Source organism: Pezoporus occidentalis, unplaced genomic scaffold, assembly GCF_034315485.1.
Source record: "Pezoporus occidentalis ecotype Australia unplaced genomic scaffold, CSIRO_AGI_Poc_V1 ctg130, whole genome shotgun sequence".
Classification (NCBI taxonomy): domain Eukaryota; kingdom Metazoa; phylum Chordata; class Aves; order Psittaciformes; family Psittacidae; genus Pezoporus; species Pezoporus occidentalis.
This window is the reverse complement of record NW_026913104.1, coordinates 127,654-146,989: the sequence shown is the minus strand read 5'-3', so window position 1 is coordinate 146,989 and position 19,336 is coordinate 127,654. Positions and strand designations below refer to the sequence as shown.

The 19,336-nt window shown below is 54.5% G+C and overlaps 5 protein-coding genes across 9 annotated transcripts in view; 2 read left to right on the top strand and 3 right to left on the bottom strand.

Moving 5' to 3' along the window:
• Positions 1-75: 75 nt before the first annotated feature.
• Positions 76-1,786, bottom strand: TRAPPC4 (trafficking protein particle complex subunit 4). Its single transcript, XM_062608522.1, has 5 exons — positions 1,574-1,786; positions 1,322-1,496; positions 1,141-1,244; positions 923-1,049; positions 76-512 (listed from the first exon to the last, which is right to left on the bottom strand). Exons 1-5 carry the CDS (start codon positions 1,746-1,748, stop codon positions 434-436), a joined length of 660 nt encoding a protein of 219 aa, XP_062464506.1. The 5' UTR covers positions 1,749-1,786; the 3' UTR covers positions 76-433.
• On the top strand, positions 1,740-3,592 carry RPS25 (ribosomal protein S25). Its single transcript, XM_062608523.1, has 5 exons — positions 1,740-1,888; positions 2,007-2,102; positions 2,583-2,766; positions 3,123-3,224; positions 3,510-3,592. The coding sequence occupies exons 1-4, from the start codon at positions 1,886-1,888 to the stop codon at positions 3,215-3,217; spliced, it is 378 nt and encodes a 125-aa protein (XP_062464507.1). The 5' UTR covers positions 1,740-1,885; the 3' UTR covers positions 3,218-3,224; positions 3,510-3,592.
• Positions 3,593-3,953: 361 nt separating this feature from the next.
• On the bottom strand, positions 3,954-7,107 carry CENATAC (centrosomal AT-AC splicing factor). Its single transcript, XM_062608521.1, has 9 exons — positions 6,768-7,107; positions 6,524-6,689; positions 6,390-6,452; positions 6,157-6,221; positions 5,718-5,823; positions 5,327-5,357; positions 4,872-4,964; positions 4,634-4,766; positions 3,954-4,257 (listed from the first exon to the last, which is right to left on the bottom strand). Exons 1-9 carry the CDS (start codon positions 7,088-7,090, stop codon positions 4,212-4,214), a joined length of 1,026 nt encoding a protein of 341 aa, XP_062464505.1. The 5' UTR covers positions 7,091-7,107; the 3' UTR covers positions 3,954-4,211.
• Positions 7,108-7,314: 207 nt separating this feature from the next.
• FOXR1 (forkhead box R1) lies at positions 7,315-17,386 on the bottom strand. 5 transcript variants are annotated; one of them, XM_062608516.1, is made up of 6 exons: positions 16,661-17,378; positions 10,539-10,703; positions 9,958-10,178; positions 9,445-9,713; positions 8,861-9,093; positions 7,315-8,488 (listed from the first exon to the last, which is right to left on the bottom strand). In XM_062608516.1, exons 2-6 carry the CDS (start codon positions 10,654-10,656, stop codon positions 8,460-8,462), a joined length of 870 nt encoding a protein of 289 aa, XP_062464500.1. In that variant the 5' UTR covers positions 10,657-10,703; positions 16,661-17,378; the 3' UTR covers positions 7,315-8,459. The 5 variants fall into 5 exon arrangements, with proteins under 5 accessions (XP_062464500.1, XP_062464496.1, XP_062464497.1 ...); XM_062608512.1 differs by having other exon boundaries at positions 7,315-9,093; positions 16,661-17,383; XM_062608513.1 differs by lacking the exon at positions 16,661-17,378 and adding an exon at positions 11,053-11,165 and having other exon boundaries at positions 7,315-9,093.
• BCL9L (BCL9 like) overlaps positions 11,673-19,336 on the top strand; it is a 58,132-nt gene continuing 50,468 nt past the window's right edge. Inside the window, exons 1-2 of the mRNA XM_062608509.1 lie at positions 11,673-12,578; positions 13,606-13,775. The gene's annotated coding sequence lies outside the window, so the exon portion shown is untranslated. The remainder of the gene's footprint in view (positions 12,579-13,605; positions 13,776-19,336) is intronic.

Below are 19,336 nucleotides of genomic sequence, written 5' to 3'. Positions count from 1 at the left end.
ACCACCCAAACCTGCTTATCCTCTTGGGGTGCTACTGGCACAAATTTACCCTGCCAACAGAAAACAGCCATCCACTTCTTCAAGGAACATTTATTACTCCTGCATAGAAACCCTTTGCAAAACCATAAGTTAGAGCTATACAGGAAAAATACGTATGTACAGTTCTGAAATGAAAGCAAGCAATCAGCTGCACTAATGCCACGGACCCACGCCTCGCTGCCTTTCTTCACTCGAGGGCACAGCAGAATAAGCCTCTGTGGTCGTGTGTAAACAATCCTGACTAATCTTTTGCAGGTAAACCTCACAACCGGGGGATAAACGAGTATCTTGGGAGATAGTGGAGCACATCTGGGGGCTTTGCAGTCTCTGATGTGAAGGAGAGGCCCTGCTCTTCAGGGAGAGAGAAGAGTCAGTGCAACAGGGGAGGCTTTCTCTATGACCCGGGTCCGAAGGGTCCGGCTTTCTCTGCCACCTCCAGAGCAAGTTTCAAGTTCTGATCAAACAACTCGCATCTGTAACAGAAAAGCAGAAGGGGGTGACTTTACCTATGGAACAGGCTAACAGAGGCAGGATCTCCACATCCTTCAAAGAGAGATTCCCGAAGTCACGAGACCATGGCCTGCTGCTATCAGACTTTGACCTGGCCATTACTTAAGGTTAAAGCTTCTCGTATGGGCTCAAGTGTGACATTAGGGCAGCAGGGTTTGTGCCAAGGAGGAGTGGCTCCCACTTCCCCAGGAGAGCAGTACCAGAAGGAGCACAGGTCAGTGCCCTGCCCCTGCAGCCATGTGCTGTGTCCTCCCCTTCCCTCAACCCCTGGGTCTGCTCTGCCACAAAGCAGGGGAGCTGTCAGCATGTGTTACCGCACAGGCAGAGTGAGGAGGGGTGGCAGCTGCACTATCAAAAGCGGGCTTTTCTCTACCTGATGGGCATCTCCAGGGAGTAGAAAGGATTCTTCAAGGCGAAGTCAGAGTAAATCTCGTAGATCTTGCGCAGAAGGGAGTCTATCCCCGCCTGCCTCGGGTCGGCGAGAACCACGAATTTGATCCCTGGAGCCATAAAGGCAGGGGGTCAGGAAGGCTGCGCTCCGTGACAGCCCTGGCCAGGCCAAGCGGTGCTGTGCCCGGGGCTGAGCTGTACCTGTCAGCGTCTGGAAGCAGTGCAGCTTGAAGGTGTCTGTCTCCAGCATCTCGATCCCGGAGCTCCCGATCTCGGGGGACAGCTGCGACCCGATGGCGAACAGCCTGTGGGGAGAGGGGTCCTCAGTGCCCCCGCACCCTCCGGCCCTGCCCCCCGGCCCCGTCCGTCCCGCGCAGCTCACGAGTGGAACATGGAGGCCAGCATGAGCTTCTCGTTGGAGGAGAGGCGGTGGCGGCCGAAGCGGATGGACACGGGGTAGTTGGCGGGGTTGCCCAGGAACTCCAGCACGTCCTTCCCGTCCGCCGTGAAGCGCCCGTTGACCTCGGCGCCGTTGATGGCCAGCACGGCATGTCCCACTGCGGGGACAGCGCGGGGTCAGCCCGGCCCGGCCCGGCCCGCTGCCCCCGGCCCGCCCGCCCGCCCGCCGACGCACCGCGGATGCCATCGCGCTGTCCGAAGGCCACGACGACGCGCTCGTCGTGCGGGCGCAGGACGAGGTCGAGCGGGAAGCTGAAGGTCTTCTCGGTGTCGGCGCGGGGCGCGTAGTGGTCCAGCTGGTAGATGAGCCCGCCCGCCTTGTTCACCACGTACACGCTGAAGATCGCCATGGCGGCCCCCGCCCGCCCGCCCGGAAGCGGCCCCGCGCCGTGCCCCGGAAGTCGCCCGCGAGCACGGGGTTTCCCCGCGCCCCGCGCCAGGCGCTTCCTTTCCGGGCCGACATCTTGTGGAGCAGCCCCGCCGCAGCATGGTGAGCGCCGGGCGGGCCGCGGCGGCGGGCGGCGGGGCCCCGCGGGGCCGGGGGGAGCCTCCGGAGGTCGCCCCGCTGCCCGCCGCTCATCGGCCGCGCTTCTCTTGCCCCCCCGCAGCCGCCCAAAGACGACAAGAAGAAGAAGGACGCGGGCAAGTCCGCCAAAAAGGATAAAGACCCGGTCAACAAGTCCGGCGGCAAAGCCAAAAAGAAGGTGGGAGCCGGCGGGGAGCGGGGGGGGGCGACGCTGAGTGGCGGCGGGCTCCAGGGGAGGCTTTTGGGCCCTCACCGTGTGGCTGGTGCGTGGCGGGGTGGGGGCACACGGTGGTGGTGGGGGAGCTGCTGCTTCATCGGGCAGCAGAGCCGCGTGTGGTGGAGGCAAATCCGAGGAAGAAAAGGCTGTGGTTTTATGCGGAGCTTTAGGCCCGTCGGTTGGAGATGCTGTAGGTGTTATCTGCGGTGTTTACGTTTATAAAGACGATTCGGTGCGTCTTGTTAGGCCTTTAATCTGGAAGTGATGTGGAGACGTTTGATGGGACATCCTAAAACCGGATCGTACAATCATAGAATGGTTAGGGTTGGAAAGGACCTTTAGATCATCTAGTTCCAACCCCGCCGCCATGGGCAGGGACACCAGGATCTTTCATTATAGTTTAGAAGATGACTTAGGGCTTGTTTTTCTGTTTCCAAGTAGAAGTGGTCCAAGGGGAAAGTGAGAGACAAGTTGAACAACCTTGTCCTGTTCGATAAGGCCACCTATGACAAACTGTGCAAGGAAGTGCCCAACTACAAGCTCATCACGCCTGCGGTTGTCTCAGAGAGATTGAAGATTCGAGGCTCCCTGGCGAGGGCTGCCCTCCAGGAGCTGCTCAGCAAAGGTGAGTGCTCAGAACTGTTGGGTACATTCCTTGCTCACTTGGCAGATCTCGTGCTGCATCTGTAATAGACAAGCGGGTGTGCTTTTGGCAAGCCCCTGCCTTAGCTTGTGTTCCAAAAGTGCTCCAAAGCGAGGAGCAGCAGCTCTGCTGCATTCACTGGTGTGCTGTGCTAAGGAAATGCTGCTCAAAGGACGGGTGGTGACAGAGCTGCTCCCAGACCTGAACAGAAGCCATGCACAAGCACGTGTGATTGGGTGTGCTGGTGCTCCCTCTCACACATTGGCCAGTCTCAGAAGGGAGCACAAGGTCCCTGACCACCAGCACACACGCCCTCAGGTACTTTCCTTTTCTCGTAGGTTTGATCAAACTGGTGTCCAAGCACCGAGCGCAAGTGATCTACACCAGGAACACGAAAGGTGGAGACGCGCCTGCTGCAGGGGAGGACGCGTAGCGAGGAGGTGAGGCAGTGGCTCCACGTGGGAGCCACTTTGTGCTTTGTTGGGAGCTAACACATGGCTGCACCTTGGGCGACTGTGCTGCTTCGGGTGGGCTGTGCCTCTGGGTGTTGAGAGGACATCGCTTGTGCTCCAGAGCAGTTGGTGATTGTCCCTGTGCGTGCTCTCCCATCGGTGTGCTTTCCCTTCTGTCACAGGGCGCTGTGCAAAGCGTTCTTGTTGGAGCAGAGCTTGCAGACCCTTTGTGTTTTGACCTGCTTGTCTGATTTAGGACTTCTTGCCTTGCAGGTTCCCCAGTGGCCCCGTCAGCAATGTGTCCTATGTAGATGCACGCAATAAAATTACTGAAATAATTTTTCTTGCCTTTTCAAGATTGTGTATGTTTCATTATTGGTAGTGGATTCCGGGCCAGGTTATGGCTGCCTTCCTCTGCCAGCCAGTTTTTGCATTTATAGGGTGTTTGCAATGTCTTGTGAACATGCTTTTGTATTGTGAAAGGGAACTTTTGTGTCACCTACAGCAGCCAGCGATGTTAAACCATGTTGAGATGCAGTTGGAGGAAAACTGAAGCCCGCTTCTGTGGCTGGGGAAGGTGCTAGCAGGATATTTTCAGTATTTCTCAAGTTCCTGCAGACCAGCCGTACCCACAAATCTTTGTGCAAGGCAACAGCAGATACCAGGTTAATGTCTCGGGGAAGTGTTGATAAGCAGCTCTAAATAAGGCTAAAAGCATTTTATTTAAATAATAAAAGTTTATTTCTCAAAACCTCATGTGTTTAATGGGATGTGATGCTACACATTCGCACAGGACACATGGCACCGGAGCTGCTGGTGGTGGGACTGCTGCACTGTGGCCAGGCACCAAACGCAACCAGATGTAGGTATTAAATAAGAGCACTAAACTTTGCACAGCAGCACTGACAAAGCTGGAGCTTCCTGCAGTCCACCTTCCCACAACAGAGCTTGTTTTCTTCCCTGCTCCTCTCCTGATCACCTTTTTTTCTTCTTTTCCCCCGATTCAGTTCTAAATTGATGCCTGAAAGACAGTGTAGCAGTCAGAAGGCAGCACCCTTTAGAAAGAGGGAATGAACACTGCCTCACCCCACAAGACAAGTAAGACAGGGCACAGCTTTAGAACAGCAGCTCTGGTTTTGCTCTCAGAGCCGCAGCAGCCTCTCCAGGTAGCTGCCACAGATCTGTAACACACGAGAGGTGCCAGCAGGCCAGTACACGGGTCTGGAAGGTAAGGCAGGCACCTGCCTCTGCAGCCACTGCTGTGCTTAACCCCGTGCCAGGCTGGCATGGTGTGACCCGTGCAGCGAGACCCCTCCTGACGCTGCTGCCAGAGAGCCTGCTCCATGAGTGGCCTGTGTGGATGGAGGCCACAAACCCTGCGCTGCCCTGAAGCTCACCTGGACTGCCACCTCCTGCCGTGGTTCCACACACGCCCGAAGGAAGGGAGCCAGCTGTCGCTGGTCTGAGAGGTATGGTCAAAGTTGGCACCCACGCGCTCGGGGGGCAGCTTCCTCAGCTTCTGCTTCTCCTCTAGAAAAGTGTTTCATTCAGTGAGTTTCTCTGTCGCAGTGCTTTTGGTTCTTTAGTGTGGAAACTTGAATGTGAGGTTAACTGAAACGAGCACAAGCTGCTCACTTTGTTTGAGAAATTCCTCGTATGAAGGTCCAATTTGTTTGCTTCCCTCCTCTTCCTCCTCCTCCTCCTCCATTAGCCATGGAGGTTTTGCACCTAGGAGACACAGATAATGTATTTGGCTACTGTAGTTACCCTAAACTTGTGATGGGGAGAAGCATCCTCCCTTCCCTCATCCCTGCAGCTCTCCCTACCCAGCAAGCACTGAAGGACAAGTAACCCTGGGGCTTTGCTCAGCTGGCAGTGGCAGAACATACCCCACACCGTACGTTCCACACAGCACTGAGTTTTTGAAATACAGAACCTTTCTCTTCTCTAGCATGTCACCTATAAGCAAAGGCACGAGCACCTCCTGCTTGTGCTGTGGCTGCTTCAAAATGACTCGGTTACCCCTGTGATACTGACAAGCGAGGAGCTTTCAGCAGGGCACCACCTGAGCGAGCTGCAGACGCAAGTACCTGTGTGAACGTTCCCTTTCCCTTCTGTATCCTGTCAACAGAAACAGAAAACACTGATGAGAAACTGATGCTTTTAAGAGTGTTCCTAAAGAGACCAGAACTGAAAAGTACTATGTGCGTTCCCTTCCAGAGCCAGGTTCTGTCACAGGAAGGGGGAGGCTTTCCTCTACTTTCTTTAGGAATATTTGTTTTTATAGGGTGTGTTTTAGAACGTTTGCTTAATGAAAGACAGCTTAATGCTGGATGAGTGAAACTCTCTGCTCCTTGCTCGCCTGAATCTGCACAGCTGTGTTTTTTGTGACAGAGTCTGCAACTCCTTGTTTTCCTTCATAACACCCTCTGTACCCCTGTGGTTAAACTGAAGTTGTGCTCATCAGCCAGTCACCCCTACCTGGTGGCCGATGAAGGTCAAAGCCTGGCTGGGCTCCATCCAGTTTAAGTCAGGTCCCATGTGTGTCCCACTTGGGCCAGGCTGCTCTGCATCATGAGAGGTGTCCCTGGAACACAGAGGCAGCCCGAGAGGTGAGTGACAGCTGCAGATGGGTGGACAATACCTGTCCAGAGGCTTCTGGAGCAGAGTTTGTGTCTGTGTTTGGAGAGTTTTGTAGCAAGATGGGAAAGAAGTGTTCTCGGGGTACCATAGTGTTACCACTTTGTGGTTGTCGGTGCTTACACATGTGTGGAGGGGAGAAGAATCTCTGTGATGCTTATGATGGATAAAAGTTTGTGAAGGATCTGAGCGAGCTCATAGCAGCAGCAAACAAATGAGGCCACTGCCACGGCAGGGCCATGGCTTCAAGCGGGGTACATGTGTGGGATGTGGTTCTCACCTCTGGGGTGCTGCCGGGGGGCCATGGGAGGCAGGTCCTGCGCGAGGCTCTGGCTCTGTTTGAAGCTGAGTGTGATTCAGGGAAAAGGAACACTATTCCTGGTGCTGAGCAGCGACACCCCCCTCCATCCGCTCCCACCTCCACCCCCCGAGCGCTCCCGGTTCCGGCGGGGGTGCGTGTCCCGGTGCCCGGTCCCCACCGGGGCGCAGCAGGGCAGGATACGGCTCACCGACCTGCAGGGCGGCCCGCACCGTCTCCCGCTGCCTGCGCTCGGCCTCCCGGATGTCAGCTGCCATCTGCGGGGAGAGCGCGGGTGAGGCGGGGCCGGGCGGGTCCCGGTTCGCTCCGGGGCCGGTCCGGGGGGTACCTGTCGGATGCGCTCCTCCTCCCGCCGCTGGTGCGCGGCCACCGCCCGCTCCAGCGCTCGCGCATAGCGCTCGTACTCCTCGGCCGGCACCACGCACTGCTCCCGCAGCGCCGCCTCCGCCCGCTGCTCCCGCCAGAACCGCGCCGTCTCCCGCCGGTGCTCGGCCCTACGGGACCGGGTCAGCGCCGCCCGCCCGCTCCGCTCCCCTCCCCCCGGCCCCCCCCTCCCCGCCGCCGCCGCTCACCCGGCCAGGTGCTGGAGGAGCGCGGCCCCCGGCAGCGCCAGCGGCCCCCGCCGCCCGTCCCGCCGCACGCCGCGCCCGCAGCACGGGCACCACACGCGCCGGTCGTGCTCCGCCGGGTCGTAGCGCAGCACGGCCGCGCCGCCGCCGCCGCCCTCCTCCTCCTCCTCCTCCCCTGCCGCCGCCGCCGCCGCCCGCGCCGCCGCCACCTCCTCCTGCAGGCGGCCCAGCGCCTCCCGCAGGCGCCGCCGGTGCGCGGCGCTGTACAGGTGCCGGCGGCCCGAGAAGGAGGAGCGGCGGCACAGCGCGCAGTAGTGCACCGCCATGGCCGCTCCGCCGCTCGCACTGCGCAGGCGCGGCCGCGAGGCGGGGCCGGGTGCACGTGCCCCGGTGCCCCGGCCGTGTCCGAAGCCTCCGTTCCCTGCGGGCCGCGCTCGTTTGTCCCGCAGTTCGTGCATGGACTTGCTCTGGAGCCGCCTCCTGCATCCCCGAAACACTGAGCCCGCCGTGTGACGCCGGCTGTCGGGTGCCATCGGCTGATGCCTCCTACCCATCCGCACCTCTGAGCGCATCTGAAGTGTGTGGGGGTTGTGTTCAGTGAGAGCAGGGGATACTCGTGGTCTGCGGGAGCTTTAGACTGGGTATTAGGGAGAATTTCTTCCCTGAAAGGGGAGCCGAGCACTGGAAAACGCTGCCCAGAGCAGTGGTGGAATCATCGTTCCTGGAAGGGTTCAGAAAACCCTAAGATAAGGCCCGTAGTGACATGGTTTAGCGGTGGCCTTGGCGGTCCTGGGGTAGAAGTTGGGCTTGATGAACTTGAATGTCGTTTCCAACCTGATTGATTCTGTAATTCCAGCCTGGCCCGACGGGAGGCGAGCATCAAACTGGAGCCACAAGGTTACCTCAGTGGTGCCATCCAGGGCAGCCGAGGCCTTCAGAGACTGTTCACCTTATGTCAGGTCCTGCTCGGACACACAGACAGACAACCCGTGCTGTCGCATGTGGGACTGACAGCCATCCTGCACTCCTGCAGTGCCTCGGGTGGCATTAGCGCCCAGCGGTGCAGAGCTGCTCTGCAGGGTGGTTTGTATGCTGCTCAGGAAAAGAGGTACCACCCTAATGTGCACATTTAGACTCTGTCAAATCCCTTTTAGTGTGTCTGTTCCTTCGTGCTCCTGTGGACACGCAGGTGAAAGGAGCCAGCCTCCAGCCTAGCAGTGATGTGGATCCCTGCCCACTGGGTTTGCAGTGCGGGGGGCAGGCACGTGGGCTTGGAATAACATCTGTGTGGTAGGGACTCTGCACTCCCAGCCAGGTAAAGCATTCTGTGCCACTGGCCTGAGGTGCTTTGTTAAGACACAGATTAACCTATTCCCGCAGCTCAGTTCTCTGCACTGCAGGAGCGTTGTGAGAGGCAGCAGCGTGCATGGAGGACTTTGTGTTACAGGCATAGCGGGTGCCAGAATGCCTCTGCAACTCATGCGGCTGGCAGAAACTCACCTTAATGAAGGAAATGAAGTATTGACCATCTTTCTTCTGTCCCGTCCACCCCCCTTCTAAATTTGAGTCCTTATGTCACAATGCCCATAATTTCCACATGTGGTTCTTGTGAAGCTACCTGTGGCACCACCTCAGAAAACAGGCTTGGTTTGAAAGCACATGGCCCATCTTTCAGAAGCAGGGAGCCAGAAGGAATCATAGCCCAAACAGAGAGCTCAGCAGATCTGCAAAAGAGAAAGTGAGAAGAAGTTGGGGTAGGTACTTGGGCCAAAACAACTGCTCAGGCACTGATGCTGCAGCCACAGTCCTGTCCCATATTAAACTGCCAGCTATTGCAGGGACTGAGATGACAGGTCTGTGTTTGAAAGCAGCCTGGTTGGCTTTGTCTTGCTGTGTTGGGCTCTTGGCCAGCCCGATGACCGAGTCCTGCTTGTGGAGCATCTCTGCAGGGATCTCCAAGTTTCTGGTGTCACCTCCCAGAGCAGTGTCCCCCAGTGCTGGGGGCTGCATAGTGCTTGGGTGCTCTCCTGCTGCAGGAACCTCGTAAAACCTGATGTGCCCTGCTGTTTGCAGGGCTCCTGCCCTTGGAATCGTACCCGGGTTGCTCATGCTTTGGCACACCAAGTCGAGCGCCTCTTTAGTCAGGGCCTGTGCTTCCTCCTGAAACTTTCTGCATCCTCCTGGAGTCAGTTTCCACAGGCAGGACCTGTGGTTTCCTTTGGCGCCCGTGGAGCTGGTACTTTTCTCGAAGCAGCTGCTGAAGCACAGCTTGTGCCGGATCGTGCTTTTCCAGCCCTTCGGGGCGGTCTGAAAAAATGGGAAGTGCTGCCTGTGGAGAGAAAAGATTTGTCCTGGGCTAAAGCCCTTGGAGGCTGTGATAAATAACAGAACACGTGGAGGGAAGGAGAGGAGGGTCCTCCCCAAGCCCTGCAGTGGGAGGCTGGCTGGTGCACTCGAGACACAGAACTGAAATCCCAGCTCTGGAGACACAGGTTTGGGTGTTGCCAAAGAGGGGAGGCAGTTCCCTCAGCAGCATCTTGAACTGAGGGCAGAGCTAAGACCCAAACGTGAGTCCTGGCTGCCACATCCCTGCTTCCCAGCGGAAGATCAGAGACCCCTGTACCCCTTGCAGTCCCTCTTCCCCTCATTCTGCACTAGGAGCTGGGAGAAGAGCGGGTACCGTGTGAACTGGTAGATCTGCTGTACAGTCAGACTGCCACCCGCACTGTTGCACAGGGCGATGCTGATGAGGGTGCAGTAATTAAGGGGGGGACGGGGCCAGCCCCCCTCAATTTTGGCACTCATCTGCCTGGGGCACTTGAGCTTCATGCTCTGAGGACTGAGGACTGTGGATTTCCAAGGCACCAGCATCATCCTGACTTCAGGACTTTTCGGCATCTCCTGAGGAACTGGGATGTCCACACATGAAGCAGCTTCATCCGCAGTAAGCTGGGGAGAAGAAGGAAAAAAAGAACATGGATTTATTAGCCCTGGGTAGAATGAGGGACAGGGATAAGCTGCTTTGTTCTGGCAGAGAGCTTACAGAAAGCTCATACGCTTTAAATTTCAGCCTCTGTCCCTGCACTTTGTACTCTGAGCCTGTTTGTCAGGCAGGCTCCGTGCATCGGCTGACCGAGGCCGGAACGGGAGCTGCTGAGCCCGCTTGTTGCCCAAGCAGCTCCCTTCTGTGTACCTTTCTAGCCTTACTGGAGGGTGACAGCACATCCTCCTTGGAGCAGTCCAAGTCGGAGCAGGAGTTGTCCCACGATGTGTTCAGAGAGGAGCTTCCTGTGGCACCAGCAACTGAGGACACGAGGCTTTTGGATGTGGCTGGGTCTGATCCAGGGCTCCCAGGAAGGGGACAGGCCAGGCTGGGGTTTACCCACATCCACAGATGGGGCTGAGCACCCCGACCTAAAAGGAGGAGATATGTCACCCTGCCAGTCCTGCCTGAGGACAGTTTCTAGACCTGCTGTCCACAGGCAGCCTGGGGAAGCTCTAATGCAATGCAAATCCCAGGGCGAAGGTCCCCAGTTGCCTCCTCATCGCCCTAAATAGCGTTTGCTTTCCTGTTTTGTGTACAGAGTGCATGCCTGTGTGTTCTTGCACCACTGCGGCCAGCCCAAACAACAGTGCTCAGCTCTGAAAGTTTACCTTCTTTTTCCCCTGTGAAGCCAGATGAGTGCAACTCACCCCCTTCACCCTCTTTTTGAGTTCATCTACCTGAAAGGCTGCATTTGGAGGGCACACCTGTAATTACAGCCATGTCCTTACCTTGCCGGATTTCTTCAGTGCTGGTGAGTTTGAGCTCCTCTGCCATGTCCCAGTCCTCAAGGCCATGTTGTAAGTGCAGGCTTTCCCAAAATGCCTTGTTTTGGAAACTCAAGTCCATTTTCTTTGGGTGCCAAAGGTACCTTTGGGTGCCGAGGGCAGCAGGACCTGCGAGGGGGGCACAAAGGATCCCCTGAGCTTAAAGTGCTCTGGGAGCTGGCTCAGCGTCACACATGTTTTTAAAAGGGTATCACACAGGTGGGTGAAGGGCTGGTCTCTGTTTCACACTTCTAAATACCTATTAGAGCCCATCCTAGGGAGGCAATGCCCATACTGGCAGAACAAGGGAGCTGATTGAGAGTGGGATAGGTCACACCACACAGGCTGTTTTCTGCCCATTTACTTTGCTAGAGCCTCGATAGATCAGCCACTGCTGTTCTCACTGGGCTGGCATTTCATTTCTTTCTGCCTCTGATGGTAAGATCACAGCCTTACCTACACTCTGCAATGAACTTACCTGGTCTGAGAACATCAATGTCTCTGGAAGCAGGACGGATCTCTGAGGGATGCACAGAGTGCTCAGGTACCAGGAGCTCCCTCACCCTGCTTGCCTGGGAGTAGTGGGGTTTAAGACTGGAAAGTGCTGTAGGTCATCCCAGGCAAAACACCAAGGGGGGGACCACAGTTGAGCAAAGGAGCCAGGCTGAGTAGAGCCTGGGTGTGCTTTCAGTCTCTTAGAAACTTTGTGTGCGCTTTCCTGAATTGCTTTTCTGTCTTCAGCCACATCTTTCACACACAGCCCCTGCCTAATCTGTCCTAGGGCTGATGAAGGAAGCGATGTAGTTTGTGCTAGTAAAGGGTACTTGTCACACATCCTCATCCATCTGGCCCACTCACTGTCACTCCTCTGCTGGGGAGGGGATGCGGGAGGCAGGTGGCACTGGTGGAAACGGAGTAGCTACACACCAAAATCCAAGCTTGGCTTTGTACCAACAGGCAATTAGATTTCAGACTCTCTACATATGTTGACCATTTTGCAGGAGGACACAGGTTATGCTGGTAGCGGAGGAGTACAGCAGGGACTTGCAGGGGGTTGAACAGAAAGAGGCAATGCTGGCAATTGCTGGCAAAGGTTGTGCCATAACATTAGTGTTACGATGTTGGGAGAATCCCAGCTTTAGAAGTGAATTCCCTGACCCTTGCACTAGAGGTTTGTCTTGGAGTTGTTTGGGTTATTTCTGTGTAATGAAAGAAAAGGGGAGATGCTTCCTCCTGCTGCAGGCTTGCTCTGCAGTGCTTTGGGCCAGATGTCCCTGCCCGTTTGCTGTCACTATTCTCAGCCTTTGAGTGTTTACATCTTTTGGGACAGGCTGTTAAAAAATGAGTCAAACAGTAAACCAAGCTTTTCTGGACAAGGTAACCTTCAAAGGGCAGCGGGAAACCTGGCACACTCGGGTTTGCCTCCTCAGTAAAAGCAGCTATGGTAGTTTGTGTTGCACTGAGGTTTGCTTAGTCCTTGTTAGGCATTCCATGATTATCAATCAGGTCAGTGTGGCGTGGCTTTTGTGAGATGCAGAAGGCTCTCGTCACACTGCTTTTCCCACCCTCGTGTGACAAAGTTCAGGTGTTTGCAGAGACACCTGCGTGCTCCCTCTGGGTCAGATGGCTCAGGTGTGAGCGGGACACACTTGCTGGCTTGCTTTCCTCAAAACCCCAGGCCAAACCCATTCTCCTTCCTGAAACTGGAGCCTGCTGTTTGACTTGGGATGTGTTGCAAACAATCCAGCTACTGCAGTTTAATAATTTACCACGTATCACTGGACATGTCACATCACGAAGTTGCTTTCCCCTTTCTGTCTGGAGCTAAACTCTCACACAGTGGTGTATGTATCAGCTGAGGCAGAGTAATTCATTAAGCCTGTGGTTATCTGTGTGCACCCTGAATTGATGCCTCACCTACCCACGTAACCTTTGGTACTTTGACAGTAAATGCACACAAGAGTGCTGGGCTGGGCGCAGCGATGTCCATCATCTTGGAACAACGTGAGTATTTTGGGGGGACTGAAGAGGTCCTGCGAAAGCTGGATCTCACACGCAGGTGAAGCGTCTTGCCCTGCTTTCTCTTCAGCCAGTGTGGCTTTGGGAGAGCAAGCAGGGCAGCACGCTGATGTGAATAAAAGGCAGAAGGATATCTGGGGCTGGAGCCTGTCCGTGGGAAGGACACCGTTCCCTGTGCTGCTCTGCAGGAGCTGCCGGGGGACAAGCAGGACGTGCGGCTTGGCCACAAGAGGCCGTGTGAGCTGGTGTTTTGCACATTGGTTTCACCTGTAGCTGCTCTGGAGTTAGGTGCGGGCTCCCCAGCAAAAGCTCCCGCAGAGCAATAAAGGAGATGAGAAACAGCTGCAGGCAGCAGTTATAAGATCTTCCTTTCCTCCGTCCTCCCTCAGTTTTCAGTGTCCTCAGTGAAGGCTGCAGCTCTCTGTGGAGCTGGTAAGTAAAGCCAGGGGTAGGGCATAACATAACACAACACAGAGCTCTGCTCTGAGCAGTTGTACTCGCACCCTCCCGAAATGAGGTGTGAAAAGAGCCTGCTGATATTTCCTGCCTGGGCTGCAGGGAGGGAAAGCGTTGCCCGTGTACTCATGTTTACTTCTCACTGGTAAAGATTTGAGGTGCTGCTGTAATGCAAACAGGGAAGGGAGCCCTGTGATCTGCAATGGCGCTGGCAAAACTGGGAACAGAGGTGCTGGTTTCCAGCTTAAAGCATAAGAATGTTTTAGATATATGCAGTTGCAAGCACAGACCTTTCCCTTAAGTCCAGGGAAAGGCTAAAAGGCCTTGATTTTGCCTTTGGCCATTCAGTTGCTGAATCCCAATCCCATCAGTTTGTATACTGTAGATTCTGTGTGGAAGCATCATAACCCCTGATCTCTGCTTTCCCAGGAAGGGGGATCTTAATCAGACTGATTGAGTCAACTTGTGGCAAACAAAACCTAAGACAGCCGATTCCTTGTGCCACGCAGAAGCTCATGTTTGTATTCTAAAGCTGTCTCATTTTTGGTCCCTCCAGCTTCAGAAGGTGAGACAGAATTTAGAAGAGAACCTGCTGACATGTGCAGAAGGCCAAAGACGCCAGCATCTCTATCTGCATCATGAACGGAGCTGAAAAGGTAGAGAGGTGACAAGCTGGTGGCGTCTTTGCTGGGGACATCCGGAGCCTTCAAAGCCGGCCCTTTTCAGGTGAGTGTTGTCCGCGCGGAAGCCAACTGATGGGATTTTTTTGCTGAAAACCAGTCTCACCTACTCTCACACGCCTTGTAGCCAGCAGAACTACAGGGAAGCTTTGTCAGGATGAGGGTCGGGGTCAGGAGACAGTTCTCTTTCCTTGTTGATTCCCATCTTCTGGTGCTTTAGATTAAGACTTGTTTGCAAATCAAGAGAAGAGACATTTCAGATTCCAGGTGTAACTGCGAGTGTGCTCGATTGCTTCTTGTGCTGTCTGACTTCTGCACATGCATGTGACGTGTAGGTATGTGTCTTTGGCCAGGCTGGCTTCATGTGAATGTGCTGCCTTCTGCAAGCCAGAGAAACTGGATTAGCTCCCTCCTCTGAAAGATGTTGGATGAAAGCTCACTCTCTCCCCTAAAGATAGGGGAGGTCTGTGACTTCACTTCCAACTCAGGGTTCTTATTGGAGTCTGACTTGAATGGCTTTTGTATTCCACAGCCCCTGAAAGCTTTGAATGTGTACAGAGGGGCATCTGCTTGTCCTTGGTGATATGAAGGTATTGCTGTTGCCTTGGCTTTGCCCAGCTGATGATGTTTCTATAGAGGGAAGCTCAGTGGACTTGGTGCAAACTCTGGGCTTGTGGATGCTGGTTGTGCCAATCAACTGTGGGGGTTGTGTGCATGTGTGTGTACATATATATATGTGTGTGTGTGTATGTATATTTTCCCCTGTGGTAGAACAGAGATTAATTTCCAGTTAAATAATTGGTAGTTTTCCCCATCTTCCTAGCACAGGATGTACATTAGGTGCTTGGCTTGTCCTGGCACAGCATCACTCCTGCTGTGTTGGTGTTGCTTCAGTTCCCGGTGCTGCAGCAAGTGGCTGATGCTATGGCTGTAATAGAAAAAGCTCCCAGGATACGCATGGGCTGGGATTAAAAACGGTCCTTTCTGTTACAGGGAGGCAGTGGCGACAATATGGGTGGGCAAGGGGAGAGGGAATGTGAGGCAGAGAGAGATGGTTACAACACTGGCACTGGAGCAGGGGCAGTGGCAGAGTACCTGCTTAATCCTGCAGACGCCTGATGTGTCTCTGTTGGTACCGTAGGTAGATGCTGCTGCTGTTGTAGCTGTTTGTAGACTACAAACAGCTACGTAAGAACTCAACAGCTGTACTTGATGAGCATCGCAGCCTTCTTTATCAGCTGTATTCTAGTCTCTCTGAACAGATACGCTATTTTTTGGTGGGGGAAAGGCAGCCTCTTACCCCCCACGTGCTCCGAGCCTGTGAAGTTGCAGTTAAAGAGCTGAACTCAGGTCTCTGCCCCTCCTCCCTGATTTTAAAACCCACTTCAAAGGTGAGCTGGCGGACGATTGAAGCGACCGGTTCTGCCAGGCTCGCCGCCGCTCACCTTTTGCGCCGCTCCCCCGCAGAACAAAGCGCAGCGCTTCCCTTTGATTTCCCCCTTTGAAAGCCAGAGGGGACAGAGGCTGAAACGCTCCGCAACTTTTTTGGTGACTGCTCCTGTACCTTCCTGAAGTGCTGGAGGCATCAGGACAGGGCTCCAGGGAGGAGACCTCGCTCGCAGCTCAATTAGCTGTTGGCAGAGGCTGGCTGATGGGATGCTCCCTCCTCCTGGCTGTCACAGCCAGTTTGGAGGGCAAGGTCATGCATGCAGCAAGGGCAGAAAGTTGGCACAGAGCGTCTCGGAGTCAGTGGCTTGGACTGATGCACACGGGGGTCTCGGAGGCCAGCGCCACCTCCCGCCCCGCTGCTGCCTGAGGGAGGGCTCTGCCCCGCTCTCCGTTCTGTGTGCTCTGTGCCGAGAAGAGGTGGCACACGGGGCGCACGTGTTGCAGCCTCCGGGGAGGGGGGAGAGGAAAATTAGCGAGTAGTGTCCTGCAGCCAGTGCCCAAGGCATGCTCTGCTCACCGGCACTGCAAGGGACGCTTCTTGGCACAAGCACCCACCAGGGCAGGATGGAGGGCAGGGTACAAGAGCAGGGCTTCTCTTTGTGATGTGAGTTTCCAGGCTCCTTCTGTGCCTTCATGGCTGGGGATGTTTGCAAAGCGTTAACACGTAAGACTATCATTTGCAAGCAGGCAAACGACACCTCACAGGCCATCCCTGCAGGGTGTAAAGGTGGCGAAGACCACCTAGTACTGAATCAACAACCCCACCTAAGTGTGCAGAGCTCTCTTATGAAAATGCCAACTGAGCTTGTCTCCACTCGGCTCATGAGGTGACAGGACTGTGGCTTGCAGCAGTGCAGCTGCATGGCCAGCACATGCAGTGTGTAGTGGGAAGTGATGCATGTCATGGCTGCGGTGTCGGGAGCAGTGGGATGCTGACTCGGTGCGGGAAGGAGCGGTAATAAAGCAGTAGGAATTGGTCAGGTTGAAGGAAGTACCAGATGACAGACTTGGGCTATAGTTTATAAATCTGATCTCTCTCTGTAATTCTGGTGAGACTCCTCGTGTTTTATGGCCTTCGTCACTTGTGTACACGTTGCAGAGCTGCAGAATCGAGAGGAAACCTCCTGCTGCTGGTGGTTCTGAGCCAGGCTGGGTACCTGTACATGGCTTCTTAGGGGACAGTGCTGAAAACCTAAATACATCAGTGTGTTTGTGTGTGTTCAGTACTCAGCCCTGGGTGCAAGAATTGCTGATGCTGGAATCATATTCAGCTGCTTATAGCGACCCATGTATGAGGGCATGTGCCTTTGCATAAGATCACTCTGTGGTTCAGCCTCGCTCATCCTGCTGGCGGAGAATCACTGCGATGAGGAGGACCGAGCCATGGAATATTTAGCCTAAAAACCCAAACCTTTTCATTTCACTGTGGGTGAAACAGGGATGTTGTATCTTTAAGGCACCCCCTCCTCATTCCCCGAATACCTCAAGGCCTCGGAGTGATTCTGGAGGAGAGGATCAGTGCAGGAGTTTAAGGCATCCTTCCCTGCCCTGCTGCACTGCTCACTTACTGCTCCGAAGGCTGTGCTTTGCCGTTGCTGTGGAAACCATTAGTTGCTAAGCAACTGGAGCATCATCTGCGCTGAGCCCTCGCATCTAATTATCCCATCACAGTGGCTGAGAGGGGCTGGGGGGGGATTAACTCCTCTACCGTGGCAGATCCATTGACAACACTCTAGTCACATTTAAAGAGACATCGTCTCCTTTCTGCCACGCTCGGCCATGCTCTCTTGCTCACGCAGCTACTTGGTTTTCCTGCATCGTTGGTCTATTAGAAGGGATGTGGGTTTCTGCGAGCAGCAGAGATGTCCCCTGTGCTCGTGGTGCGCTTGCTGCCCATGCACGGAGCTCTGCTGGGAGCTCTTGCTGTCCAAGTCATACGTGCTGCCTGTAGCTCCATGTTTGGATCATGCAGTCCTTGCTTTGAGGACTCTGGGCCATGCTTTAAGTCCTTCATATATCTCCTTTGTGTTGCAATCGCTTCAATGCTGCCCTTATGTTACTGTCTCTGTCCCAAGAGCCTGATGTCATGTCTGCTCTGTGAAGTAGTGATAATTCTTCAGAGCTCCGCCATGGGAGAGGTGGGCAGCTGCCTGTCTTCAATCCGTCTGCAGGCTAAAGCAAACACTGTGTAGCTTCATACTCAGTGTCACCTTACCGTGTGCTGTGGGGAGGGCTGGGGACTCTTTGAGGAGCTCTGGAAGTCTGAGGTGTGAAGTAAACACTAAGGAAAGTGTCACTCCTGGACCTCTGTGAGTGGCCAAAGCCGCCCCTGACTGGTGAATTTTGCACGTTTGGATAAAATAGTAGGTCTGAGAGCTGATTCTGGTCTTGAGTTTGCAAATCCAAGGTCAAGTTCTGCAGTTGTCTCCCTGCAGTGACAGATTGCATCTGAATGAGGTTCCCAGACTTGTGAGGACAGTGGCAGCAGTTTGTTGTCTTTAGACCTGAGCTTCATGAAAGCCTGACTGCACAAAGGTCCACGCTTGAGTAAATGATACCGGCTCCTCACCTGCTCCTGGCCGGCTGGATATGGAAGAATTCCTCAGTTTTCACCAGGAAATGGATGCTTTGTGATTTACTGAGGTGATTTCCACGTGGTGGATCCATGTGAATGGGGTGGTTGGTTAAAAAGTTTTCCCTTTTTTTTACCACATAGGTCTCTGAACCAACTGTTACTGCCCAGCTTCCTACCAGTGTTTGCTGCACCTTTGATAGGTAGTGAGATAGAGCTGGTTCAACAGGAGGGTGGTGCATCCTGACCTTTGAAAGCAAGAGAATTCCTAATACCTCCCCAAATGGCCTTTGTTTCTCTGTTCAGCCTTGAATTGCATGGTCTTCCGGTGCAGCCAAAGCCTGCAGGCACTCTGCAGCCCTGGCAATATGTTGTGCCAACCTGTTAGCAGTGCTTCTACCCCTCTCCGTTGGCACAGGACCGAGGCTTGTGGCTCTCCAAGGAATGAGTGATCGGGGCTAGGTGTGGGGTGGAGTAGCTTGGGAAGATGGAGCAGGTGCCTCCACCTTGCTCTCCAGGTAGATGAATGATGATGATGATGATTATTAGAGCTCTTGTAATGATCTTGGGGAGGGGCATGTGGAGGAGAGAGACATATTTTGTCATGAAAATGGGAAATGTAATTAAAGGCCACATGTTAATTAAGAGCTGGAGGGGAGAAATAGATGGATTTCTGCCTGAAGTCTCATTGGCATTGGCAGTTGGGCACTTTGCATAATGCTAATAGGCAAGGAGGAAAAGCAGGGAAGATGCAAGTATTGTGTGGCAGCTTCTGCGGCGTGGAGCGGAAAGTTACTGTACTGTACTGTTACCTGTTACTGTAAAGGAGAAGTTTTGTTCTCCCCAGCCAAGGTTGGGAAACCGGAAAGAGGAACAGTATCCACAACCTGTTGTGTTCGGTTCTTTGGGGTAAATTGGCTGTGTTGAGACACAGAGAGATGGTCCAGGCCTGATGACCCATGTGCGCTATTCCGTGGCCTGTCTGGGAGCCTCCCTGTTCCCTGCATGGGGATTTTCAGTCCCTAGAGTGTCAGACCAGTGCACTCCATCGTCTTAAAAGAAGCAGGTGTGACAGGAGCAGGAGTCATGGAGATGACAGCTCTGCTGCTCTGACAGGCTGGTGGATGCTGGGGCAGTTGTAATGGGAGGATCTCCTAGCTTTGGCTCTTGGGCTCTTTTGCCATATAAGACAGATGTGCAGAAGAGCATTGGGAAATATCTGCCCTGATTGTAGTGGGGTATTAATGTGTTTAACATGGGAATCCTGCTCTTCAGCTGTGCCTGTACCCCATTACCATGGCTCTGGAGAAGAGAAAAGGAGCTGAAGCACTGTATGGGAGCCAGGCTGGGAAGGAATAGAGGGGGGTGAGTGTAGGGCAGTCAGATGTACGTGCTCACATGAGGGTACTGCAGAGGGTGGTGGCTGTGGTCTGTGTGAGCGTGATGCTGTCTGGGGGAGCAAGGGATGACTGCTTCTTTGCAAAAGTAGGAAGTCTGTCTGAGGCAGCTATTAAGGGGGCTGTTCAAAATGTAGTTTGCCGTGTGTTGGGGCTCACGGGGATCAGGGAAAGCAAATGTGCAAAGCC